Consider the following 27,683-nt stretch of genomic DNA (forward strand, 5'->3'; position numbering starts at 1 on the left):
TTTCAACATCATATGCAAATTTTATCACATGTAGAATTAATGAAATAACTTTGCACAAGATTTATGCATTTGGAACTTGTCCGTAGCGTTACTTTTATGGAAAAAGCAACAATGTCTCAAAACTTTTTTAGTTTAGCCATACTAGTAAAATGAATCCGATCACTCCGATGGGCTTTAATAAAGCACGTGAGGCCCAAACCCAAAAATAAGATTTTAATTCATGTCCGAACAAATTGAAAATTTTCCATGAGAAAGCTCCCCGCAAATGGTACATCAAAGCAGCAACAATGGGTCATTTTGATGGTACTTTGCAGAAAGTGATGGGCTAGAAACCATAATAGCAAAAAGAAAAAAAGGTTTAGCATTAAGTAAATAAAAATTTACAACTGTCAGTTAAGGGCCTTGAACAAGCTGTAAGAACATATAAGACTTACAGAGGACATAGTTTTAGAAAACTGAATATGCATTGTAGTCAACTTCCTCGACGCTAAATCAACTTTTTCTCTTCCTCTTGGAGGTTTTAGATGGATTAATCTTGGCCCCTACAGCAACACTCCACAAAGCCCTTTCTACATCTGATGGAGTGAAGGTATCGTCTTCTGAACTTAATTCCTGCATATGATCTTCCATCAGAAATTAAAAAGACAGCCATTATCCATAAAAGTGGGGAACATTGCAACTCTGACTATTGGTACAATTTATTTGACAGGCAGACACCAAAATGGAGCAAGTGCATTCTTAATTTTTTTTTATTGATAGGGATCCCCATTCATTCCTAGTTTCCTGTCACTACGGATTGATTGTCCCTACCTAACTACATGGTAATGGTCTTGGGAGTGCAATTGCTAGAGCACGGGAGAATGAAGAATAATGATTTCAGCAAGAGCAGCCGGATGGACTACTATAGTGAGGTTTTGAGATTTGTATATCTATTATCTAGAAGCTAAAAAGAATTCTTAGTTAACATGCTGAAGTTCATGTTTGAATATATAATTAGAGGGAAAAGTTTTATTTGAATTTTAGTAGGAGTACACGGACAGGGAAGTAATTTGCAAAAAACAGTAAATTCAACTCCGCTCCAATCAAAGTTGGAGTTGGATTGAGTTGGAGTCAAACACAAAATTGGCAAACTCCGAATTTTAATTTTTATTAAAAGCGATTTTCTTAATAGTGTAAACTACAACTATAATTAATACTTATTGAAGTGGATCAAGACTCACGAGACCCAGTAGAGACAAAAGCTCTCCATAGACTTCTCTTTCGTAACAACCCCCCCGCCCCCCCGGCCAGAAAAAACCACAGTTGGGCATCCCTCCCTCTCATTCTCACTGGCCACTCTAAATTCCAAGTAGATCCTCTCTCCTTTCAGCTATTCTCTTGCATTTTTAGGTCCATTTTTTGCTTTCGTAAAGAGTACTTTTTAGCCTGGATCTGTAACCCTCCAGTCCTCACCACCCAGAAAAAACTTGCTCGACAAAAATTGCCAAAGCCCAATAGAAACTACCAGACAGCCAAGAGAAACTCATGCTCCAGTTTATGGACAACAAATGTTGGTCAGCAGCGGAAGGGTCGGAGATGTAGTTGGTGTGTAAACTAGCCTCCGACTCTGACACTCTGAACTATGATTTATATACACTAATCATTCACAAAAAACTAACGTTGCTACTGCACCACCGACCAACTGATAGCATTGAGTTTAAAACTATACTAACAAAAACACTATGTTTGACACAAATATCAGAGCTGTTATCCACCAGGAGACATGAGAAGCTCTGGGGTAAGCAAACTAATAATAGCCACAACATTGCTCTCCAAATGATCGGTGTTATGGTGTTAATAGCAATCACTGTTGCAGAGGTTCAGCCTCTTAGGATTCTGCAGAAAATGTTGATATTATGATACCATGACGAATAATATCCTGTCACCAAACTATCTCCCAAGCACCACCAAGGCTGATATGAACAAAAAGCCCATATCAACATCACTTATAAAGATCCTCTCACAACCTTATACTACATTTCTCTATATAGGGAAATGCCACTTACACCAAGTAATACATTTCAAAGTTTTGGTTCCTAGTTTTCTAATGTGTCAGATTCACCAGATGATCAACATCCCAAGCCTTCTAGTGATGAAATAACTTTATTTTGATGTATGTAGGGCTTCTTTTGGTAAGCAATAATTTTATCTGCATAAAGAGTGATGTTTTCCCCAAGAAGTTTGCACTTATAACAATGAAATGACTTTATCTTGATGTAGGGATTCTTTTGGGGAGCAATAACTTTATTTACATAAAGAGTGATGGTTTCCTCAAGACCAAAATGCATTTGTACAAGGAAGGCAGATCCTAGATTCAGTCCTTATTGCTAATGAGTGCATAGATAGCAGACAAAAATTTGGTAATTCTGGAATCCTGTGTAAGTTAGATATGGAGAAGGCTTATGATCATGTTAATTGAGATTTCTTAATCTACTTGCTTGGGAGATGTGGGTTTGGGGAGAAATGGTGCTCGTGGATTAGATGGTGCATATCTACAACAAAATTCTCAATGTTAGTTAATGGTAACCCAAATGGTTTCTTCCACAGTTCTCGAGGTCTGAGACAAGAAGATCCTCTGTCCCCGCTCCTCTTTGTCATCATTATGGAGGTCCTGAGTAGAATGAGTTCAGCGTTGGTTAGCAATGGCTTCATGACAGGTTTCTCGGTGGGGGACCCCTCTAGGGATATTATTAACATTTCTCACTTGTTATTTGCAGATGATACACTTATATTTTGTGAGGCAGAACAAAACCAACTGCGAACACTAAGGGCACTCTTACTTTGCTTTGAAGCGGCATCAAGGCTGAAAGTAAACCTTGAAAAATCAGAATTGATAACAGTTGGTAATGTCCGTAATATCAGACAACTGGCTAACACTCTAGGATGCAAGGTGGCTGCCCTAACTTTGAAATACCTGGGCCTACCAGTGGGGGCTGCCCCAAGGACTGCAACAATATGGGATACGGTAACCGAGAGGATTGAATGTAGATTGGCTGAGTGGAAGAGACTGTATTTGCCAAAAGGGGGTAGGATCACTTTATTTAAAAGTACTCTCTCTAATCTACCAACTTATTTTCTATCTCTTTTCCCAATTTCATCAAGCGTAGCGACCCGAATTGAGAAACTGTATATGGAATTCCTTTGGAGTGGCATGGGGACCGAATTTAAATTTCACCTTGTCAATTGGAGTAAGGTATGCTCCCCGCTTCCCATGGAAGGGCTGGGTGTTAGAAACTTAAAGATTTTCAATAGGGCATTACTTGGAAAGTGGTTGTGGCACTATAACACGGAACCGGAAGCCCTATGAAAATCAGTAATTGACCACAAATATGGAAGCATGTGGGGGGATTGGTGTAGTAGAGAGGTAAATGGGCCCCACGGATTGGGGACTTGGAAGTACATCAGTAGGGGATGGGAGGTGTTTGTTCGTCACACTAGAGTAGTGCTAGGAGATGGTTCTAGAATAAAATTCTGGAGTAATGTATGGTGTGGAAACAATAGACTAAAATATTTATTCCCCTCAGTTTTCAAGATTGCATGTCAGAAAGAAGCTTCAGCGGCGGACTTTATGGTGTTAACTGGAGATATAGTACAGTGGAACATTGTTTTTAGTAGGGCGGTTCAAGACTGGGAAGTTAGTAGCATTGAAGAGTTCTTTCAATTGTTGTATTCCGTGAAACCAAGCATCCAAGAAAATGACCAGTTGTGGTGGGTACCGGCTGGTAAAGGCATATTTTCAGTTCGCTCGTTCTATAAGTCTCTCACACAGGCCCAGAACATTCAGTTTCCATAGAAAAGGATATGGCGAAATAAGGCGCCTCCCAAAGCAACCTTTTTTGCATGGACAGCTTCATTGGGAAAGATCTTGACAACGGATAATCTACGAAGACGTGGGGTGATCATGTTAGATTGGTGCTGCATGTGTAAGAAGAGTGGTGAAACGGTGGATCATCTTCTATTGCATTGTGATGTTGCTAGAGCGTTATGGGCTGAGGTGTTCAACAGGATAGAGATAACTTGGGTTATGCCCGCCACAGTGGAGGCACTCCTGGCTTGCTGGACTACTATAGGAGGTTTACCACAAATCAAAGCGGCGTGAAAAATGGTCCCTATTTGTATTTTATGGTGCTTATGGCAAGAACGAAATAACAAGACGTTCGAAGACAAGGAGAGGATCTTAGATCTGTTTTTGTTAGGATGTTATTTGTATGGTCCATAGCTATAGACTTTAATGGCTTAAACTTGGCTGAATTTCTTGTTTCCTCTTCTTCTTCTTCCTAGATAGGTGTTTTCTCTTTGTATACCATCTTGTGTACTTTGGACTATCCCTATTCTTTAATACAATCATTTACTTATAAAAAAAAAAAAAAGTTTGCACCTATAACAACCCTTCAAATAGAGCAAAGAAAGGTTATGATGTAAGAAAGAATCTAGTCACCACAACAGCCTTATACTTGACTAGCTGCTTGCCAAAAATTAATTTTTGAAAAGTAAACATCCTGTTATAATTTATTAGGAAAAAATCCTCTGAATATTTCTTCTCTTAGTCTTCCCATCTGTGCCATTACTCGCACACAATACGTGTTCGATGTTAAGTCACAAAAAGAATATACTTGCCATACATTTGAGATTAGTGTGTGTTTTATGTGGAAATATTTGCTAACGAGCTGTAGCATAAATGACACATCCTGTCTAAAAATTGGTAGACGAACAAAATAATCACCGTTGATTATTGCAGTCCAACAATTGTGAATGGCCTAAACTCGTGCATCACTTATAACGGCAAGGACTTGCTTGGAGTATTTTCTTCCCTCAATACACTTGCCAGTATTAAACATATAATTAAACGAGGGACATTCACTGACCTTTGCTTTAGTCTGGAGTTTATCAGCGAACAGCAGGTACTGCTTGAGTGAATAATCTTTTGAGTTCCCAAGGGCCGCCTCCATAGCCTTTTCACCAACATTACAACAAATCGATAATTATACCTAAAAATCAAGGATAAACAGCAACGGAATTTCCGTAGTATGACATATTTTGACGCCATCTTAACCCCAAACTTAGCAATTTAGCTAACTTATGTCCATATCACTCACTCACTCACTCACTCGTGTCTGCCGTACCTAATCACGCACATAGACCGCAACAAGACATATATTGACTATAATTGGATTTCGAATTTTACCTCATCAGACATGAACGGTGCCAAATCCGGGGCGTAAGCGGCCAAAATAGCGGAGGCGGTAGCAGGACCAACGCCTTTGAGCACCGTAAGCTCGGACACAGCCTTGGAGACATCGGGAAGAGACTGAAATGCCTTTTGGGATGTGGATTTCACCAGGACCTCATCCAAAGAAGAAACGAAGTCCAACAAACGCGGCCTGAAGTTCAAATATAATATTCTCGTCAATAATATTCACACGCAAAAGGTAATCTATATGCATGTATGAATAGAGAGAGAGAGAGAGTACCTCCATTTGCCACGCGTGAGCTTCCATTGCATGAGAGTGGAGAGTTCAGTGGTGGTGATGTAGGGGTTAGGGTTTCGTTGGTGAAGAATTGGAGGGAGTTGGTTGCAGTAGAAGTGGTCGAGGGAAATTAAATTGGGTTTGTCGAGGGATTGAATGCGAGTTGAGTAGGATGAAAGAGCCTCTTTCCAGAGACTCGGATCGGAGCACTCTAAATTCATTCCACTCCTTCCTTCCCCTTGTACACCTTTCTCCTCTCCTCTCCCCTCCTCCCTCCGCTTTGGTATCGTAGATTCGTATGCCTCTCCTGGCGTGCCAAATTGTAAAGTTCGCGGTACTTTTTATGAAGACCGCCCTTTGCTGTTAGGCTCCCGGCTTTTCGGAAAGGAAAATGTTTTGTATTCCAAATACGTGTCTCCTTTGAATATGAAATGATGTTAATTTATTTCAAATCAATATTGATAAAATTTTTATTTTTAAAATTTTTTATAAAAAAATTAAAATTCATCTCAACATATTCATTCATTCATTCAAATATATATGTCAATCTATTTATATTCAAACACATTTTAATAAGATTTATAAAATATTATTATTTACAGAACAAGTCAAATCATCTGAAATCATTTTAGTATCCAATACAGCCTTTTTCAAACGTTTAAAAAAGTTATCACTAATTAATCTGTGTATGTTTTTTTAACATTAATAAAAAAAAAATACACTATAAGCACTTTTGGAGACATGTTTAGAGAGCATCTTGGCATCATCATTTGGGAAATTATCATACTCTCGGATATAGATATAATTTAGAAAATAGAAATGACGCTCTCCGATAGTAGGTAAGGACTCGTTCTAGTCAAACATCTACCTTTTTGCATGACCAAAACGACACTAATTAATTAACATAATGTATAATCACTTGAACCAATCATGCTAAAAATGACAAATACCAGTACCCACTGATAATTAATTATCGGGACAGAGCAGACAGTGCTTCATTCAAATAATTATGTGCATGTATATTTGACAATCTCCAACATTGATCGGCGTTTTGTAGTTTTTTTTATAAATTAGCATGCTAGTTGTTACCTAACAAATTGATTACTTTAATGTTTATATTTTATGATTTTTTTACTTGTTTACGTTAATAAGTGATCCTAACCGATGCGAGTCGCTAAGCAACTTCAAATCACCATACGGGGGGAAAAAAAAAATCAAAGGATGATGATCATGAACAAAGACATTATAAGTGGACAACGATTTAATTTATTAAATAACATTTATAAAATGTATAACTTTATATTGACTTCATTCATTTAGTGACGTGCAGTATTCATGGGGTCATTGTATCACACCATTACAAATTAAAGGGAACTTTCAATCATTGAATAATTATAGATATAACAACAACACTAATACTAATAATAATAATAATAAATGTTTTGAAGGTGGGGTTTTTTAGTAGCATGCCAGATTATATATCCTTGCCCCCCAATTTATTTATTTATTATTTTTTTTATTTTTTTTGTCTTGGCAAGTTTACTACTTCATTCATAAAATACTGGAAAGAAAGCATGCATAGTTTAGAAAAGTAAAATATTACAAACTAGGGGGATCCTGGCCCCTTGATTATACACCTATTGACTATTGTCTCTATAGATGACATGGGAAGAAAAAGATGGCTTTTAATCAGTGGCGTCCACTTATTCTTTATATTATTTACGGGGAACGATCATGCCAATTAAAATAGATAAATGTTTTAAACATAACAAAATTTCATAAAAGGAAATTTATAAATTGATGTGATTTAATACGATAGATTATATCATGAAATTATTTTTAGTATAAAATATATCTAACATATCACATAAAACTAAATTAATTTATTAGTTCATTTTTATAAAATATATTTGTGATTACAACACTTATCGTTAAAATATAAAGCATCGTTGTATAAAAATAAAGAGTAATGCTTATTGAACCGATAGTTTTGACCGATTCTTTTTTTATTCTTAATAATTAAGAAAGTGGATATTATTGAATTTATGTATTTTTTGAAAAAAAAAATTTAAAATATTTGAAGAAAAAAAAAAGGAAAAAAAAAACTGAAATTGCACTTTATATGTTGGACCATCGGTGGGAACCAATAGCATCCATAAATAAAACATCATGTAAAGAAGAATAAAGTATTTATGCAAAGCGGATTAGGGTTGTAAATGAATCAATCTGTTCGATAGTCTGCTTAGTACTCGCTCGGTTAAACTCAAATCAAACTCGACTCGTGAAAAAAAAAAAAACTCGTTTATGAAAACAGATACCCACTCAATTTGTAAATAACACATACCTAACAAAACTGGACTCGACTCTGTTAAGGCTCGTTAAGACCCGCTCGTTTATGCTCGAGTCGACTCGTTAGTCCGACTCGATTAAAACTATTCATATATTGATAAATATATACATACACACACATATATATACACATATATATTAGTTAATAATATAAGTATATAACTTTTATAATTAAATATATAATATGTAATCTAATTACTTATGTCTATATAGTGAATATACTTCATGGATATATTTTATAATTTGTATAATAATTAGTCAATAAAATTTAATAATTAGTCTAATTTCATATTAAGTATATGTATTAATAATATACGTAGGCATATGATATATTGTTATTTTGGATAAATATCAACTAGTTAAATATTAATTATTTATAAATTTTATAATTCAATAGTAGTTCTACTTGTTAGTTATATAAATTCATTACTAGGTCTTTTATTTTTTATTTTTATTTAATCTTAAATCTTATTCAATAAATAAATAATTCGAGCTCGAGCTCGAACTCGAGTTGAGAGCTTAGCTTATAAAGTCGAGCTCAAACAAAGAATAAAAAAAAATTCTCGAACTTGAGTATTTTGAGTCGAGCTGAGTTCGACAAGCTAAAGACCAGCTTGACTCGGCTCGATTACAGTCCTAAAGCAGATGATGGTGTTTGGCAAATGATATCTAGTATATAAGATGTATAATAAGCTAAAAGGCTGAATCATATGCACCACCCAAAACTTATGAATCATCCCTTTCAATAGTATTAATCAAACATTTTGTTCACAACTCTAGATAGTTCTATTCAAATTATAATTCTAAGTGGCAAAGTAAAGTTTGTTTACCATGATGTTTGATACGTAGACTTTTTTTTTTCCCCCTATGTGTGTTTGATCATGTCTTAAATGTATGCTCTAATTAACATCACCAATGTCAAAGTAATATTACTGTAATAGAATAAATACAATAATATTATTATCATTTTTAGTCATACATGATACTGTCATAAATCTCAAGTATATGCCATTTAATTACTTGAAAGTATAAATTATTTGAAATACGAAATATCGTTACGAAAAATTATTTTCATCAGTCACTATTTACTATCGCACATTTTATAAAAAAATTATATGCATGGAATATGAGAATAGATAGTAGTTAATGTATAGCATTCATTAATTATTATATATTACTAAAAATAATAGAATTTAGGATGAAAAATAGCCTTCTTCAATTAGATATCTTATCAATTAATTAATTCAAAATTTTGTTTGAGTTTTAATTTAGTTTTGGACACTTGTATTTTATTTTATATATTGGTTCCCAAGGGAGTAAGCACATATTGCAGTCAAATGGACAAATCCGCTCGAGGAAAACACCGAGCTAGCTGGTGCCCGGTGTAAGTTAGCACGGAAACATTAGACGTTGAGCCGTGACTTGTCCTCGTGACTGGTGAGACCTTATATGTAGATGGACATCTGCCCTGAGATTCCTCGAATTCTGTGGATCAACGGTTGATTCATTTCATTGGGAACCAATACACAGAGAGAGAGAGAGCGAGCGCGCGCGTAAACTTGTGGTGCTGTACCGTGACTGTGAGCGTGCCGGGATTCGAATTTTGAAGAATGGTGGATCCGTACGCGCTTGGGTGGAGCTTTGCCTCCGTGTTGATGGGGCTCGTGGCGCTTTACATTCTGGTGGACAAGAAGAACCGCAGCAGAGTTTCTTCGGAGGCGAGAAGCGAGGGCGTGGACAGCGTCACCACGACCACCAGCGGAGAATGCAGACTCACTGACGGTAATGCCGACGTTATCATCGTCGGAGCCGGAGTCGCCGGTTCCGCTCTCGCTCATACTCTTGGCAAGGTGATTATCATATTTTATAGTTCTCAGCCTTTTCTTTTTCTTTTTCGTTTTTCTTTTACTTTCTTGCAGTTTCTTGGCATCCATACAAATCATATAATTTTGATGCATTTTTATATTTGGCGTTCTGTCTGTTCTCTACGAGAAAACTCACGCTGGAATTTGGAAATTCGAATGGTTTTGGATTTGCTTGCTTAAATTATCCAGGCAACAGAATTCGTTTCTGTTAGAAAAAGAATAAAAACCGTGTCCTGCTGTGTGTTGTACTCTCCGATGCAAAACTAGTACCTCGTGTTTTTCTTTTCCGAGGGTTTACTGTTTAGAGAATTTACAGATACGATATGCCGAATTACATGTTGATTTTTTTTTTTTTTTTTGTGACAGTCTTGCATGAGCTATAAATTTTGTAATTTTCTTAATATGTAACTCGTCGAAAGTAACTTGTACTCTTAAGAGTCTTCTCATTATACATGCGTTTTTGTTTGTGAGAGAAATCTCAAAATTACAAAATATCCTTTAAGATATGCGTTTCGATCAACCAAATGAATTAAGTTGTTGCAAATTTGGAGTTTGTGTAGTGGTTTTCTATTTATTTTATCAAGGCGTTGCTGAATATTTGAGTCTCCAATACATAAATCTTATTATAGTTATTTTTCGCTAGCTTGATCTTCTCTTTGTGGTTGACAATTTCAATTTTCTATCTGTCAGAGATATGGCCTTAAAATTTAGAATCACACGACGATACACGCAATGAGTTTGACATTATTGTGTCGTTGATCTAATCATTATACAGTTGAGATAAAGTTAAAAATTAAATAAAAATTATTAAAATATGTTTTTTAATAATATTTTTTTAAAATTTAAAAAAATTAAATTATTTATTATATTTTATGTGATAGTTTGAAAAAATTATAATAATAAGATGAGATGGTTTGGACGTAAAAGCTATTTCTGGTAGAAGTCATTTTTGACTCATCGTAGGAACGGGGAATTTGAATTTTTATATTTCGAAAGTTTGAAGGCTTATTTCGAATTTCTATTTGTGTATAAAGACAACTGGGTCTTTTAACCATAGGATTAATGACACGATTCATCCTTTTAATTATGGCGCTTGCCATAATCCGAGATATTTCTGAGTGCCTATATACTTTTGACTTGGATTATGCTTGGAAATTAAGCTGTGGTGTTTTGTCGATCACTTTCTTGATGCACTAATGACTAAACACGATTTGACCTTTGTGTCCTAGTGCACTATATCTATACACTACAACGCCGTCAACAGTTCCTAATACTATTAAGGTGACAGAGTACTCGTGTTAAGTGTGGGGTTAAATAATAAAAAGAAAATATTAGAATGAAGAGTCTTTGAAATTTTATTAAAAAGTAAAAATAAAAGTATTTAAAGTATTGATTTCTACATGCTTACAATCTAAAGAAAAGTGAATTACTTAGGATTTCAATAACATACTTTCAAATAAATTTTTATAATCCAAACGACAGTTTGATTGTCTAATGAAAAGAACACTCTTTTTTAACCTTGCAACATATGCCTAGGTTGCGTTTGGTTAGTGAATTACTCTCAACTCATCTCAACTCATCATTACAACTTTTTCAAATCTCAATACAAAATATAATAAATAATTTAACTTTTTCAAATCTCAAAATAATAATAATATTAAAAAATAATATTTTATCAATATTTTATCATCTCAACTCAACTCACTTCAACATCCAAACTCACCTTAACCCTCTCAATGCAAGGTCCTACTATTATATATTCTGTGACTAATGCTACTTGTAACACCACCAGTGTAACATCCATGTAACGTTACTGATTTAGCAAGCAGAATAGGGTTTGATTTCAAATTTTAATGACTAATATATGTCTCCCACATCAGTTGTTGTATTATGTGGGTGTTTTAATTGTGATGTTACATGTAACATTACTCGTACTCCTTGGGTTGATCTCTATATTCATCTTGGATTTAGCTGTTAGTTTGTCTCTATAGCAATAACACGGTTCCCCAGTGAAGATTTTTTCGGGTATTGATTTTGTACTTCAAAGTTGCAGGATGGACGTAGAGTTCATGTGATTGAAAGAGATTTAACGGAGCCTGACCGAATTGTTGGCGAATTGCTACAACCTGGAGGCTACCTCAAGTTAATTGAGCTGGGGCTTGAAGGTAGGTGTTTAATTCAAGCTTATTGACTATGCACAGAAATGAGGTCTTACCCCCAATTGCTGAGGATTTCAGTTGTTGAATGAAAGATATATCATTTCCAACTGCAGATTGTGTGGAGGACATTGATGCTCAGCGAGTGTTTGGCTATGCTCTTTTTAAGGATGGGAAACATACCCGACTCTCTTATCCCTTGGAGAAATTTCACTCAGATGTGTCTGGCAGAAGCTTTCACAATGGGCGATTCATACAGAGGATGCGGGAGAAGGCTGCATCCCTTCTGAAGTAAAAATTATAATCCTTTACAGATGTGCAGAAGGATGTTTATATATTTACTCCTGTTCTTTTACATGGTTACTACTCATTGCGTATTAATAATTAATTACCAAGAATTTCTGCATGCCTATGGCTTTGAGATTTGAAAATGATCTGTGAGGTTTTCTGATGCAAGTTTTTGGGTTTTCTAGTGGTTTTTTCCCCAATTTGATTGTTGACTTGATCAGTTTTTTTTTCAGCAAGTAATTCAATCTATAGCATTCATTCCTCACTTAGGGTATCAGTAAAAGCCACTTTACAAAAACTTGGTCAAAGTTCCACACCAATCTTTTTCATTTTTTGTAGTCACATTTACCGTTGTTGCCTTGGTGTCATCATATAGTTAGTAATTATCTTATATATCATTGTGTTAGAGGATCTTCTTGAATTTATGCCTCCTTGTTTTCAATCTTCTGCAGTGTTCGATTGGAGCAAGGAACCGTTACTTCTTTGCTTGAAGAAAATGGAACAGTTAAAGGTGTGCAGTACAAGACTAAAGATGGCAATGAACTGACTGCACATGCACCTCTAACCATTGTTTGTGATGGCTGTTTCTCAAATTTGCGTCGCTCACTTTGCAATCCTCAGGTTTGGTTCCCTCTTAATCTCACCCATGGGGGATAAAGCACTTGTTGTACCAAAACCATCCAGAAACACACTCAAACACAAGATAGAGACAATATGTAAGTGGTTCGGCAACTTGCCTACATCCACTGTAACGGAAACAATATATTTCGAAATTTCTTCAAAATATACAAACTCTAACAAAACTATCTCTACACTGCATTCTTTGGATTTCCACACTCTCATTTCGTTTACAACTGATCTCCTTTTATAGGAGAAAGCTCAGGGGACAAACTAATCTACAGCCACCACTATTGACAATTTGAGACACTTGTTGGGAGATATTTCTGATATTTTGGAGACACCATAAATGCTTGAGGACAAGCTTAATTTATGGTGCAGCTTTACAAGACAATTTCACATTCATATTCACACATTGGGTTGATATTTAACAATCACCCCCTCCACCCATGTGTGTCATATTTAAAGCTGCTGCAAACTGATGCTTCCTTCAAATGATTTCACCCCCTCGTTAAAATACTCATTATATCTGCCATGAGAGATTTCCGCTATCAAATGCGCCCTAAGGCACCAATGCACCTGAAGGTGCTCAGCAGTGTGAGATATTGATTAATTCCAAACAGTGTTGGAATTTGATCCCTGTGACGACTTTCGTCAACATATCTGCTGGATTGTCTTCAGTGCCAATCTTCTGAAGTAGAATGTCCCCTTCATCTAATATCTCACGTATGAAGTGAAAGCGGACATCTATATGCTTTGTTCGAGAATGATACACTTGGTTCTTGGCCAGATGAATTGCACTCTGACTGTCACAGTAAACGGTAACCTCTTGCTGTTTAAAGCCCAAATCTGTTACCAGTCCTTGTAACCAAATGGCTTCTTTCACGGCTTCTGTTACAGCCATGTATTCAGCCTCTGTTGAGGATAGTGCAATTGTAGACTGCAAGATAGATCGCCAACTAACTGGTCCTCCAGCCATAGTGAACACATATCCAGTTGTCGATCGTCGTTTGTCAAGATCACCAGCATAGTCTGAGTCAACATATCCAGTTACTAGACTATCTTCATTCTTCTCAAACTTTAAACCAAGATCTACGGTCCCTAGAATGTACCGTAGAATCCATTTAGCCGCATGCCAATGTGTCTTTCCAGGATTATGCATATATCGGCTAACTAAACTGACGGCCTGAGAGATATCAGGTCGTGTACACACCATGGCATACATTAAGCTTCCTACAACACTTGCATACGGGACATTCTTCATATAGTCCCGCTCTTCATCACTTTTAGGAGACTGCAATGCACTAAGTTTGAAATATGGGGCCATTGGAGTACTTACAGGTTTCGTCTTCAAGTTCATGTTGAAACGTTGTAGTACTCTCTCAAGATACTGCTTCTGAGTGAGGTGAACTGTGCTTTTCACCCTATCTCTATTAATCTCCATCCCCAATATTCTTCGTGCTTCTCCTAGATCTTTCATTTCAAATTCTTGACTCAATTGAGTTTTCAATCGATCTATCTCCACATTGCTTTTACATGCAATCAACATGTCATCTACATATAAAAGCAAATATATGAAAGATCCATTTGCAAGTTGTTTGAAATACACACAGTGATCGTATTGGCAACGAGTGTATTTCAAGTCAATCATGAAGTGGTCGAAGCGTTTGTACCACTGCCGAGGTGACTGCTTCAACCCATAGAGAGATTTCATTCAGTTTGCAAACCCATTTTTCTTTACCAGCTTCTTTAAAACCTTCTGGTTGGGACATATAAATCTCCTCCTCCAGATCACCATGTAAGAAAGCTGTCTTTACGTCAAGCTGGGCTAACTCAAGATCATGTTGTGCAACCAAAGCTAGCAATATCCGAATGGATGAGTGTTTTACAACAGGAGAGAATACTTCACTATAGTCAATTCCCTCTATCTGAGCGTAGCCCTTGGCTACCAATCTAGCTTTGAATCGCACACCACTTTTAGCAGCTTGATCATCTTTCTGATTAAAAACCCACTTGCAACCAATTGACTTCTTTCCATTTGGAAGCGGCACAAGCTCCCATGTCTGGTTCTTATGAAGAGACTGCATCTCCTCGCTCATTGCACTTTTCCATTCAGCCTGTTCACTAGACTGTATGGATTCTTTGTAAGTGGTTGGGATTTGATCTCCTTCAGCTGGCAGTGCATACGTCACAAAGTCTGCAAAACGTGCTGGTAAACGTGTCTCTCTTCTCGGCCTGTTTGTTGCAATCGATTCAGGTTGGCTTGGAGATATAGTGACTGGGCTATCAACTTCAAGTTGTCCATGCTCTCCATTAGCGACTCCTGATTCTTTTGGCGTAATAAACTTCACCTTCTGTGACTCACAAGATACTTCGCTATCATGGCTGCCTTCATGGGAGTCTTTATGCTCATGTGACTTGAGCATCTCAGACTCGTTGAATGTAACATCTCTACTGATTATTACCTTCTTTGACTCTATGCACCAGAGTCTATACCCTTTTACACCAATACTAAAGCCTAAGAATTTTGCTTTCTTAGCTCTAGGATCAAGCTTACTTTCTTTAGCATGATAGTAAGCTGGGCATCCAAAAATATGTAAAGAGTCATAATCAGTAGCATGTGTACCTTTCCACATTTCAATGGGTGTCTTCCCGCCATTGGCAGCTGTGGGTAATCGGTTGATGAGGTGGCATGCATACGTCACAGCTTCAGCCCAAAATTGTTTACTGAATCCAGCATCCAGTAACATGCACCGTACTTTCTCTAGTAAAGTACGATTCATTCGTTCTGCCACACCGTTTTGTTGCGGTGTTCCTCGTACAGTGAAGTGTCTTACAATTCCCTCTTTTCGGCATACTTCCATGAAGGGGTCTAGAGTGTATTCACCTCCATTATCAGATCTAAGCCTTTTGATCTTCCTCCCGGTTTGAGTCTCGATCATTTTCTTCCAATCAAGGAAGATCTTCAACACTTCATCTTTATGCTTCATCGTGTACACCCATACACGACGAGAATAATCATCAACAAATGTTACAAACCAATGTTTACCTCCCAAAGATGCATTTTTGGTAGGTCCCCAAACATCGGAGTGCACATAGTCAAGTATCCCCTGTGTACTATGAACTGCGGTTCCGAACTTGATCCGCGTCTGCTTCCCTAATACACAGTTTTCACAGAAAGACAATTTTCCAGTCTTGGCACCTTTGAGTAAACCTTGCTTTACAAGTGTTTGCAAAGCTTTTTCTCCGGCGTGTCCCATACGTATGTGCCAAAGTCTGGTGGTGTCATCATCAGTCTCATCTAGCTTCTCACAGACTGTGGAAGCTCTTCCACTAACAGTACTTCCTTGCAAGAAATACAGATTTCCTCGCTTTAAGCCCTTCATAGTCACCTGAATTCCCATTACCACCTTGAGAATTCCATCTTCTATGGTGATTCTGAATCCCTTTGAATCCAGAGTTCCAAGTGAGATAAGATTCTTCCGCAAGTCTGGAACGTATCGAACTTCTGTTAATGTCCTGACAGTTCCATCATACAGCTTCAGGCGGATGCTACCTATTCCCTGAGTCTTACAAGCATTATTGTTGCCCATAAGTACTGCTCCATCACTCTTTGTGAAGTCAGTAAACCAGTCCCGATTGGGACACATGTGATAGGTACACCCAGAATCCATTATCCATTCATCAGAATGACAAATGAATGATAGACCTGTCAAGGCAAGATCTGCATCTTCATCTCTGTTGGCGACATTGGCTGTGGAGGGTTGGATCTTCTGTTGCCCCTTTAGCTTGGGACAATCCTTCTTCCAATGCCCCTTTTTGTGACAGAAGGCACATTCATCTTTGGCGAGTCCTTTTCCGACTGATGAATCACGTGATGTGGCCCGTGTTCTCGATTGAGAATCCTTCTTCTTTCCTGGATACTTCGACTTTGGTCTCCCTCTTGCTATAAAGGCTTCATTTGATGTATTTAGCTGTACCTCCTTATCTTTTCTACGGTACTCATTATTTATCAAAACACTAGATACATCGTTAAAACTAATCTTTTCCTTCCCATACAAAAGTGTTGTAATCAAATGCTCATATGTATCAGGCAAGGAATTTAATAAAAGTAAAGCCTTGTCTTCATCTTGGATTTCTACATCCAAGTTTTGCAAATCAGCAAGTATATGATTGAAACTATTGAAGTGATCTGACATAGACATACCTTCTCGAAATTGGAACCTGAAGAGCTTCTTCTTCAAGTATAAGCGACTCTCAATACTTTTTGTCAAGTATTTTTCTTCCAATTTCCGCCAAAGTTCACTTGCTTTTGTCTCTCTCATGACAAAATACTTTTGATCTTTGGCAAGGCACAAACGGATTGTACCACAAGCTTGTCGGTTAAGCTTGTCCCAATCCCTTTCCGTCATGTCCTCCGATTTATCCTCTAGCGTAATATCCAACTCTTGTTGGATCAAAACGTCCATGACTTCACATTGCCACATACCAAAGTTATTAGTTCCATCGAACTTCTCAACTTCAAATTTGGCATTTGACACCATGGATCTACGTCCAGAGCTACTAGCATTTCCAGAGTTCCTATCACCTGTAATTTCTCCTTCTGATTCCATCTGAAAAATTACTTACTTCTGTAAAATGAATTTCAAAATTTCAACCGTACGGATGAGTCCGGAATGATCCAAATAGTTGGAAACCACTATTGGATCGTTGAAATCGGACTCCGAATGGCTTAAAACAAGCCAAAAACAGATCTGAAATTTTGAACGGTCCAGATCGAACCGGAACAGCAGGTGGAGCGCGTGGAGCGCGTGGCGAGAGTGGGGGCGCGTGTGGAGCGTGTAACTCACGCGTCGTCTTCCTCTGGAGCGCGTGGGGGCGCGTGAGAGAGTGTAACTCACGCGTCTTCAACCTCTGGTGCGAGTGGAGGCGCGTGGGCGCGTGTGATTCACTCGTCTTCAACCTCTGGCGCGAGTGGGGGCGCGTGGGCGCGTGTGAAGCACTCGTCTTCAACCTCTGGACGAGCGTTGGCGCGTTGGCGCGTGAATCGCACCTTCCGACCTTCTAGGAGCGCGTGTAAGCTTCTCCGGCCTCCGTTTTTTATTCCGTTTGCGGCAGCGTGTTCGTCTTCTCAAGACGAACCTCCTGGTGTGATCAAAAGTTGATTTGGATCAACTTAAATTTTCTGGATAGCACAAAACCGAAGCTCTGATACCAATTGTTGTACCAAAACCATCCAGAAACACACTCAAACACAAGATAGAGACAATATGTAAGTGGTTCGGCAACTTGCCTACATCCACTGTAACGGAAACAATATATTTCGAAATTTCTTCAAAATATACAAACTCTAACAAAACTATCTCTACACTGCATTCTTTGGATTTCCACACACATTTCGTTTACAACTGATCTCCTTTTATAGGAGAAAGCTCAGGGGACAAACTAATCTACAGCCACCACTATTGACAATTTGAGACACTTGTTGGGAGATATTTCTGATATTTTGGAGACACCATAAATGCTTGAGGACAAGCTTAATTTATGGTGCAGCTTTACAAGACAATTTCACATTCATATTCACACATTGGGTTGATATTTAACAGCACTTATATAACTTGAACTTCATATATATTTGTTTTCCAGTTCCTAACATCTTAAAATTTAGTTATCATCATTGACATGTGCATGCACTGGTTGAGAATCCTTATCCCCTGTTCGCGACTATAAATAGTTTTAGAAACCTAATCATGTATATATTTTCTTTGCAGGTTGATGTGCCCTCATCTTTTGTTGGTTTGGTTCTGGAGAATTGCGAACTTCCATATGCAAATCACGGGCATGTCATACTAGCAGACCCTTCCCCCATTTTGTTTTATCCTATTAGTAGCACAGAGGTACGATGTCTGGTTGATGTACCTGGAAAGAAAGTTCCATCTATTGCAAATGGTGAAATGGAAAAGTATTTGAAGAACATGGTGGCCCCTCAGGTATACAAGTGCTCCGCCCATTTCCATTTAGTTTCAGTCTCCTTATTTCTTTTAAGCTTTTTCATCCTTGTTCTTGAGACATGTTTTAAAATCAAAAGATCTGATAGGCCGAGTGCATTTCTATTGCAGCTTCCCCCTGAAATATATGATTCATTTGTAGCTGCTGTCGATAGAGGTAACATACGGACAATGCCAAACCGAAGTATGCCGGCTGCCCCCCATCCTACTCCTGGAGCCTTGTTAATGGGGGATGCATTCAACATGCGCCACCCGTTAACCGGCGGAGGAATGACGGTGGCATTGTCTGATATTGTCGTGCTGCGGGATCTGCTCAAGCCTTTGCGAGACCTGAATGATGCACCCACACTCTGCAAGTATCTTGAATCCTTCTACACCTTGCGTAAGGTTAGTTGTAATGATATGCAGCTGTTAGTGGTCCTCTCCTTTGAACTTTACCACTCGCTAGTAGCAACAGGAGAACACGTTCACATGAATGTTTATTATTATTATTATTTGTATTTCTAGGATAACTTCCTCTCTCAAGGAAACTTAGAATCTCTTAAAATGTTTCAATTTGTAGCCGGTGGCATCCACAATTAATACTTTGGCGGGGGCCTTGTACAAGGTGTTTTGTGCATCACCTGATCGAGCGAGGAAGGAAATGCGCCAGGCTTGCTTTGATTATTTAAGTCTTGGAGGTGTATTCTCAATGGGACCGGTTTCTCTACTCTCAGGGTTGAACCCTCGCCCATTGAGCTTGGTTCTCCATTTCTTTGCTGTTGCAGTTTACGGTGTTGGCCGCTTATTGGTGCCCTTCCCTTCACCCTCACGCATCTGGATTGGAGCCAGATTAATTTCGGTTAGTATGAGCCTCTCTCTCTCTCTCTCTCTCTCTCTCTCTATATATATATATATATATATATAAACACAGCAATTAAGATGTCTTTTCTTCTCAGTGATGAAAACTTTTTGAGTTTTCTCTTGCAGGGTGCATCAGCAATCATCTTCCCCATAATCAAGGCAGAAGGTGTTAGGCAAATGTTCTTCCCTGCAACCGTTCCAGCTTATTACAGAGCTCCACCTGTTAAGAGGGACCATTAGAGAGAGCCAGATGCCGTGAAATAATTTAGCCTACACTTCGCTGCTGTCAAGTCAGGCCAATTTGTATCAATACCTCGAAAATGAGATTTGTATCGATACTCTTTTCGCTGTTGGACTGTGACTATATAGCATAAAGAAAGTACAATTTTCCTAAATGTCCATAAATATCGTCGAGTGAAATTTAATGGCGCTGTCTGAGCCGAAAAGATAAACGCTTCGAGTTTACTTCATGGCTAAACGTTTATTCTCATAAGTAAAATGACCATTCTGTCTTTTATTTTAGTTCATTAGCAGTGAGTAAGACAGTTAAAAATCATAACTGAATTATTACTTACTATTTCATTAAAAGAATTACAACCTATAAAAAAAACTCCCTAGAATTTCGTTACACCGCATATATTACACTGGCGATACGAATCGGTGGGCATGCTCTATAAATAGACAACTTGTATGTGAGAAAAAAAGGCATCATTTCAACCTGTGTAGCCTGTACATTCAAATAATCTCAATTTAACCATTTTTTTCTAGCGCCGGTTGGTGGTGTTGATAAATGGTTGAATCAAGCTGTATAATATACCGTGCATTCTTCCAAGTCTTACTGGATTTTGAGGCGATTTACGCAAATTTCTTTCTTTCTTCCTTAATGGCCTCATATGACGTCATCACCTCTTTAAACTTTGCCTCAGCAGCCTCTGGAACAAAAGAAAAAATCTAATTATAAGCGATTCTGAGCACTGATACGCGCACCCATTCAATATGATTGGTCAGAAAGTAGATTTTATTGAAAACAATGCTAATTTGAATTGAGAATATGAAGGCAACAATATTAATATGCAGATTGGTACGCAAACTTGTTTGTATATAGCAAAACTTGGAACAAAAAATGAGCAATAGAATTAAACTGGAGAGAGAGAGAGAGAGAGAGAGATGCCAATCAATGGCCTCGGATTACTCAGTTGCATAAAGTAATGGCCCACCACATCCCCCCACCTTTATTATCCTGGTTCTGATCTGGGTGAAACTCCTTTGCCTTAGCCCTAAATGCTGTCTGCAAGGATAAAAAGGAATATTTTTGCCGTTGCATATATGAAAATGGAACAAAGAATAGAAAAGGTCAAAAAAGGAAAAAAAGAAGAAGAAGTGCAAAAGAGAGTAATGGCAGTGTGATTCCATGAAGTTCTGACTTGAAAATTGAAATCACTATATAAGAGGTTCCTGCAAGCAATTGATATACCTTACCAAGACTACACTCAGAAACAGAAACCACTATGCACTACCATAAACCAGCTGTAATTAGAATCATACAGTACAAAGATTGGGAACAAGGAATTCATTAGCCTATCACCTAAAGAACCTTCAAATCCACCAACAAATTTCGAATCAAATAGAAAATCAAATGGTGATTTGATCATAACTGTTAGATGGATGATACAACCCAATAACAGCTTATAGCTGGCAAAGTAGTTTTTTTCTCCTTTTTAATGTAAGTTATAGCTCGCAAGAACCTACAGCATTCTAACAGAGATGCCACAGATATCATGTTGAATTTGAGGAATGAAAAATTCTAATCATCATCCCCACGCCACACACCATACGTGATTTTTTAATTTTTAATTTTGTTTCTCTTGCCAAATGTGTAATGCATGGATGATGAGTAGAAGAACTCAATTAGTTTAGGAGGAATAAAACCAAAAAAAATAAAAAAATATGTGGTGTGTGGGATGGTGAGTAACAAAGCTCGGGAGGAATACCTTAATCTCAGCATCAGTATATGGTGTTGTTCTGCACCTGTTCCAAAGAAAGCCAAGCACTGGGTTTATTTTATCTAATTAAAAGAATGGCTGTCCAATGCATTAGCTTTTCCTAATATGGATTGATATGATTTCATGAAGTGCATGAACATGTCTAGAGTGAATTCCGGTACATCAGCAACACTCGTGCAAACTCCCTAAAATAGAGAATACAATTCTAGTCTACTCATGCATATGCCATTTTTAGTGGGGGTTTGTTATTATATTTATGTGGATCAACCACATGAAGAAAGATTGTATTCTGGTCCTGGAAGTACAACGTGTCAAAAATTTTATGCTTATGAACTTTGATGTACTCTCTTTGTTCAGATGCAAGGACATTGTGTACTTATCACATAAAAGGATATTTGGAGAATGAGATAAGATGATAATTTTTTGAATAGTAATAAGATGGTTTGTGAATAGTAGTGAGATAGTTTAAGTCATGTATTTATTGGATTTTAGAAAATGTGAGAGAAAAAGTTGAATAACAAATATTATAAACTTAAAATATTGTTAAAATATAAATTTTTAACATAATTTTTGTTTTGGAATTTCAAAAAGTTGAATTGTTTTTTATTTTTTATTTAAAAGTTTGGGAAAGTTGTAATGATTAGTTTGAAATAATTGTAATGATTAGTTTGAAAGTGTTTGTGTTTAAATGATGGTTGGAAAGGAGATGAGATGAAAAACTTTTCCAAACATCCCCTAAGACTAAAGCTTCGTTTGATTATTAAATCTCTTTCAATTCATCTCAACTCATCATTATAATTTGTTTAAATTTTAACATAAAATATAATAAAGAATTCAATTTTTTTAAAACCTAAAATAATAATAATTTAAAAAATAATATTCTAATAATATTTTATCATCTCAACTCAACTCAACTCAACTCAACTCAACGTCCAAACGTAACCTAAACGGGGGTAATGTGAAGCTGTTGAGAGTGTCAATTGATTACATTTAGTATGTTTTATCTCCAGCCACTACTAAAGATTACACAACTCATACACGTCTAGATGGCCCAATAATAGAAGATAAACTAATTGCTACAGAACATTACTCCTTCCAAAGCAGCATATTTGACAAGATCTGACTATAGCATGAAAAGAATTCCCAACGAGCCATAAGATGCGATTGAAAAAACCTAACAATCCCCGAGTCTTCCATATAAACTCTACTTCTCAGCATAACTTATGGGCTAGCGTTTTTCATTAAAGATTTTTTTTAAAAGTAAAAACAAGTTTTTAAGCTTTTCATTAAAGATCTTTCAGGCTGCGTCTGGATGCTAAAGTGATCTCAGATGATCTAAATTGATTTGTGAATAGTATTTTGTGGACTCTATTGAGATGTGTTTGAATATAAATTCGTTGGGATATGTGTTTGAATGTATAAAGTAGGTTGAGATGTGTTCAACTTTTTTATGGGAAATTGAAAAAGTAGTGGGTCCCATCAATGGTTGGCTTGAGATGGGTTTAATTGATTTCAACAGCCAAACACACCCTCAATGAATCATGATAGTGTGATAAAATTTCAATACTTTTTGTTTGGGACAGCTTGATAGGTGGGGTATACTACCTTGATAAGAATAAAACAAAGAAAAGACAGTTTCTAGTACTTATTGCAACTAAGTTTCTGTACCACATCCTCACCTGTTAAGACCCAACACTGAATAATGATGTGATAACCAATAACCAGCACTTGCTCTCGGAGTTTCCTTGAAACTGGATCTCTGATATTTATGGGACGTATCAGTTTTCCAATACCAATCATCTCGCTGGAAATGTTGATGATATGCACCAGGTCCACTTTCCCTCCAGCTCTCATAGCCCCTTCTGTATTTGTTCCTCTCTCTGTTGAACACACTTTGCACCCGCCTTATACGTTCCTACAAAGAGCAGAAGAGTCATATGCAACAAGAAGTTCATTTCTTCTTTTGGAGAAAAAGACCAGAATAACAAAAGATAACTGGGTATGAGCTAACCAGCCAAACATAGAATTTCACTCAGAAATTTAGCAAGCATGGTTCTGACAAATGGGAAAAAACTACCTCTGATGCGAGAATGTAGTAAACATGAAAACGTAGCAATATCATTTATCACGCCACGATGATAGATATTCAGAAAGGTTATCGAGATTATCAATTGCTCTCGTGCATGGGAAGGAATAGCGTGGGAAGGGAGTGAGGTCAAGCCGAGCCACTAGGAGAGTAAGGTAATGTTTGGATGTAAAAAGTTGGAAAGTTCCTGATAAATAGTTAAACAATGAAGTTGAGATGAAAGTTTTATAAGTTTCTGTGAAAGTTGTGGCCCTTGTGGGTCTCATCTTAAATTTGTCTAAATAATAAATTTTTAATACAGATGTGAAAGTTTTATAGTTTATTTATTTATTTTTAATTGATGTATTTTTATTAAAATAATATGTTTTTAATGAAGAACATTTGATTAGGAATTTTGTATGTTTGGGAAAAAGTTGGGGAAAAACTTTTACTGTAGAATAAATTATTCTACTGTAGACAAAAAACACTCCCAATCATTCCCGTGTGTCAAGTTGAGTAAATAAATGCAACCACAACCAGAGAAATTAACTAGCACCTTGATTTTAGATTGCCGAATGCACTAGTCTATGACCAACCAGTTTTGGAAAGCCGAGTTAAATAGAATTGTTGCTTAATTGGGCATTGCCTAGTTTCATTCTATTCAATAAAGATTCTTACTTATATATATATATAAAAAAAAAAATTGTTACTTAAAATTGCTGAAAATCCAAAGAAGGTCAATTATCCCACATGGTTCATTGATCAAACAAACAATTCTCTTCTCAAAGTAATAGAGAGATCTTTTTCTGGTTAGAATTCGCCCAACCATTTCCCCACTTTTTTGCACATCCAACACTAGTCAATCTTCCAAATAGAAACAACATTACAAATATTTGACTGGATAGCTTCTACACCGCTTATCATAATACTTTCCTTAATAAAGAGAAAATTTGCAACAAACAAAATTTTACAAAATGGTTGGTATTTAACAATACAATTTTTTTTAGTTTCATCATCACATTTAGATTATAAAGAAAAATATGCAACAGAAAAAGTTACAAAATGGTTGAAAGAACTCACAACTCTCTCCATTTCTTCTTCATACTCCTCTTGCATGCGGCGATTATACTTTTTCCGTGCTTCCTCCTGAAAGCTCGACCGGAAAGAACTGCCAGTTCCTCCTTTCCATGATGATTGTGACCTGGTCAGCTTTTGTGGTGCAGTTAATACAAGGTCAGCTTCCTTGGTACATTCAAATTTATATTTTTCTTTCTTCGATAATTAAAATTAATATTTTTTATTGTAAACAATAACATAATAAACATACTTATTCAAAGTTTTATTTCCCAACAAAGGCAATCAGACCCCAGCAATTCCAAAAAATTTAATGTCAGCAGAAACCACCACTCTTACAAATATATTTATCAGCAAGATCCTTGTAAAAAAAAGTAGTACGGATGATAACAATATATTACAAGAACCAACCTTGCATGTAAGTCAGATAAGGGAGGATAATATACCCTGGCTAACATATAGAGACAGATGAATAACAAAACATATCTTCTACAATGTTTTTTTTTTTTCCCAATAAAAAGAAGCAATTTGCTAAAGGAAACGGTATAAATATGTAACTCAGAAATCATTTGCCACACTGAAACGAATTGCTTATTAACCTAATATAGGTTAGTCAATCTTGAAATGCTGACATGGACACATTAACTGGTGGACTAGGTTGTTACAACCAAATCAACATAGAGCTGATAAACTAGAGCCTCACTAAAACCCAGTGCAACTGCACATACACACACATCCATAATTTTCCTCTTTTCTATTTCAGAAGGCATGGCTTCATATGAGCTGCAGGCAAAACCAGCAAGCATGACCCTAGTTTGTTAAATTAAAGATTAGAACATCATAACAACTAGGACTGAACTACCAGGATTTGGGATCAAGAAACACAAGCACAGGCCTGGCATAATAGAAAATTTGAAAACATAGCATGTATACCACCTGAACATAGATCCAATCAGCAGTCCTCCGAAGTTGGCCAACCTACCAAATAGCCACAAAAATCAAAAGAAGTACTTCACAGAATGTAAGAAGTGAAGAATACTAAAAAGGCAAAGTTCTCAGAATCTCATGTAGCAAAGATGCCTCAGTTAGTAAACTTTAGAGCACCTGATAAAGTACTCAGGATGATAACTATTTTTTTCTACTGTATAATGGAACCATATAATTATAACACTTTTTCAGATGTATCCAAAATATCAGCATTCTTTTTTTTGCTAGGCCAAGACGTTAGCATCCGTTCCTAGATAATGAGATAATATTTGGCAAGCAACATAATGTACTTCAAGTAAAAAGAATTGCAAATCGTTTAAAAGCAGCAGTTGTGACTAACGAAAGCAATGAAAGTGCTATAAAAATTCTTAAGCGTGCACACTTGTACCTCATCGTTTAAAATGTAAAAGGAAGAGGAAACAAATATCTCAGCTATGGTTTCCATCCAGCACCTTAACAACTACTACAACTAAAATTTAACAAATTTTTTTACACGAGTCGCTAGCGCAATATTAACGTTACGAGCCAAAAAACTAATAACCAATTTGATCACACATCGCAGGTTAGCAAACCCTAACATTACGATTTGGTTGAACACATCGCAGGGTAGCAAACCTTAATATTACGATTTTGTTGAACACATCGCAAGGTAGCAAACCCTAAGATTACGATAGAGAGCTATGGCTTAAAGGGGTTTAAGTTATATAGTATAAACGGCCATCGATTTCATGAAAAAGCACAGCAATGCTGCAGATTATATTCAAGTTCACTCAACATTCCAACGCATGTTTCTTTCTGCTAATTTTAAAGCCTACAAGAAAGTAAAACGTATTGTATACGTTACGCTAAGAAATTTCAATTAACGTTCAAAAAAAAAAAAAAAAACACCAATAACTTGTCATTGGAAGGAAAAACAAGAAAATACGTCGAATTATATAAATAACTCACGGCAAAAGTAGTGGCAGTGGCGCCGATTAGACTGAAGAGAAAAATCCCCCAGAGCTTCATGTATTCCTCTTTTTCTTGAGAGGCTCTGTTCGGAGACGGCCAGGGATTATCCTTGTTCCGATTAGCATCGTCGCCGCTCATTTTTCAGTCTCGAAACTTGAAAGGTTGTGTACTCAACGATTGCTCTTAGCAGAGGATGCAAGCGGGAACCCTTATCATCTTCTGACAAGATGCAAGCGGGAACCCTTTGTTTCTGCTGAGTCTCTGACTAGAATGGTAGAACTCTTCTATAGACCGGCTTTGAATTTTGTTCTCGCGGATCTCTGTGCGTGAGGTGTACTTTTGGATGCATGGCAATGGCACCCTTGTTGTCATCTTGCTGAACTCGTCGTGGCCCAGAAAGAAGTGGGCTTATCAGTAGGAAAATAAATGGGCTTACCGTATTGGAAAGGGATGGACAATAAGTCCAGTCTATGATTAGTATCTACTTGTGTAAATATTTTCTTTATTTCGGTCCCCGTGTTTTATCTTAAAAGAATGCTATCAATTTTACCCAAAATTAAGAAGATTCTTATGACTTTTCTTAACTAATTATCAAATAATTATAGAATGAAGTTGAGATGAGTTGATGTCTTATTAAAATAATAAAAAATTATATTTTCAAGCATGTGTCTAAAATAGACTTAAAATATTTGCATAGTATAATTTGATTTAGAAGATAAATTTTAAAAGAATTATTATATTTGCAAGCCAGTGTGTAAAGCACACCATCTATATTACTTAAATGGTAAAATTTGATTTGAAAGATTCAAATTATAAAATTTATCTTCCAAATCAAATTATGTCATATAAGCATTGTACTAGACATACTTTGCACATCAGCTTAAGAATATAATCTTATATTTTAAAATTGAGTTTTACTATATATATGTGAGTGTGTTAATACACCACTTATAGTGAAGTCCATTATAA

The 27,683-nt window shown here is 36.7% G+C and overlaps 3 protein-coding genes across 3 annotated transcripts; 1 reads left to right on the forward strand and 2 right to left on the reverse strand.

Moving 5' to 3' along the window:
* Positions 1-338: 338 nt before the first annotated feature.
* LOC109001144 lies at positions 339-5,838 on the reverse strand. Its single transcript, XM_018978288.2, has 4 exons — positions 5,511-5,838; positions 5,225-5,420; positions 4,905-4,991; positions 339-612 (listed from the first exon to the last, which is right to left on the reverse strand). Exons 1-4 carry the CDS (start codon positions 5,726-5,728, stop codon positions 493-495), a joined length of 621 nt encoding a protein of 206 aa, XP_018833833.2. The 5' UTR covers positions 5,729-5,838; the 3' UTR covers positions 339-492.
* A 3,546-nt stretch (positions 5,839-9,384) lies between these two features.
* LOC109001142 (squalene monooxygenase SE1-like) lies at positions 9,385-20,073 on the forward strand. The gene is made up of 8 exons (XM_035693099.1): positions 9,385-9,706; positions 11,775-11,886; positions 11,994-12,168; positions 12,618-12,786; positions 18,555-18,773; positions 18,903-19,178; positions 19,354-19,632; positions 19,761-20,073. Exons 1-8 carry the CDS (start codon positions 9,467-9,469, stop codon positions 19,872-19,874), a joined length of 1,584 nt encoding a protein of 527 aa, XP_035548992.1. The 5' UTR covers positions 9,385-9,466; the 3' UTR covers positions 19,875-20,073.
* Positions 20,074-20,180: 107 nt separating this feature from the next.
* LOC109001143 lies at positions 20,181-27,049 on the reverse strand. The gene is made up of 7 exons (XM_035693100.1): positions 26,712-27,049; positions 25,713-25,754; positions 24,783-24,911; positions 23,317-23,552; positions 21,626-21,662; positions 20,865-20,922; positions 20,181-20,566 (listed from the first exon to the last, which is right to left on the reverse strand). The coding sequence occupies exons 1-7, from the start codon at positions 26,850-26,852 to the stop codon at positions 20,490-20,492; spliced, it is 720 nt and encodes a 239-aa protein (XP_035548993.1). The 5' UTR covers positions 26,853-27,049; the 3' UTR covers positions 20,181-20,489.
* Positions 27,050-27,683: the final 634 nt, after the last annotated feature.

Source organism: Juglans regia, chromosome 8, assembly GCF_001411555.2.
Source record: "Juglans regia cultivar Chandler chromosome 8, Walnut 2.0, whole genome shotgun sequence".
Taxonomy (NCBI): domain Eukaryota; kingdom Viridiplantae; phylum Streptophyta; class Magnoliopsida; order Fagales; family Juglandaceae; genus Juglans; species Juglans regia.

What these genes read in the sequence shown, in the direction of transcription:
- LOC109001144 (XM_018978288.2), bottom strand. Translation starts at nt 5,728, where the DNA reads ATGAATTTAGAGTGCTCCGATCCGAGTCTCTGGAAAGAGGCTCTTTCA. An exon ending in CTCACGCGTGGCAAATGGAG is followed by an intron (nt 5,421 to 5,510) that starts GTACTCTCTCTC and finishes TTTGAACTTCAG; the next exon opens with GCCGCGTTTGTTGGACTTCG. An exon ending in AACTCCAGACTAAAGCAAAG is followed by an intron (nt 613 to 4,904) that starts GTCAGTGAATGT and finishes GATCATATGCAG; the next exon opens with GAATTAAGTTCAGAAGACGA.
- LOC109001142 (XM_035693099.1), top strand. Translation starts at nt 9,467, where the DNA reads ATGGTGGATCCGTACGCGCTTGGGTGGAGCTTTGCCTCCGTGTTGATG. An exon ending in AAGGCTGCATCCCTTCTGAA is followed by an intron (nt 12,169 to 12,617) that starts GTAAAAATTATA and finishes AATCTTCTGCAG; the next exon opens with TGTTCGATTGGAGCAAGGAA. An exon ending in CCTTCTACACCTTGCGTAAG is followed by an intron (nt 19,179 to 19,353) that starts GTTAGTTGTAAT and finishes TTCAATTTGTAG; the next exon opens with CCGGTGGCATCCACAATTAA.
- LOC109001143 (XM_035693100.1), bottom strand. Translation starts at nt 26,852, where the DNA reads ATGAGCGGCGACGATGCTAATCGGAACAAGGATAATCCCTGGCCGTCT. An exon ending in CCACTGCCACTACTTTTGCC is followed by an intron (nt 25,755 to 26,711) that starts GTGAGTTATTTA and finishes GCTATTTGGTAG; the next exon opens with GTTGGCCAACTTCGGAGGAC. An exon ending in TCAGTGTTGGGTCTTAACAG is followed by an intron (nt 21,663 to 23,316) that starts GTGAGGATGTGG and finishes TCTTTGGAACAG; the next exon opens with GTGCAGAACAACACCATATA.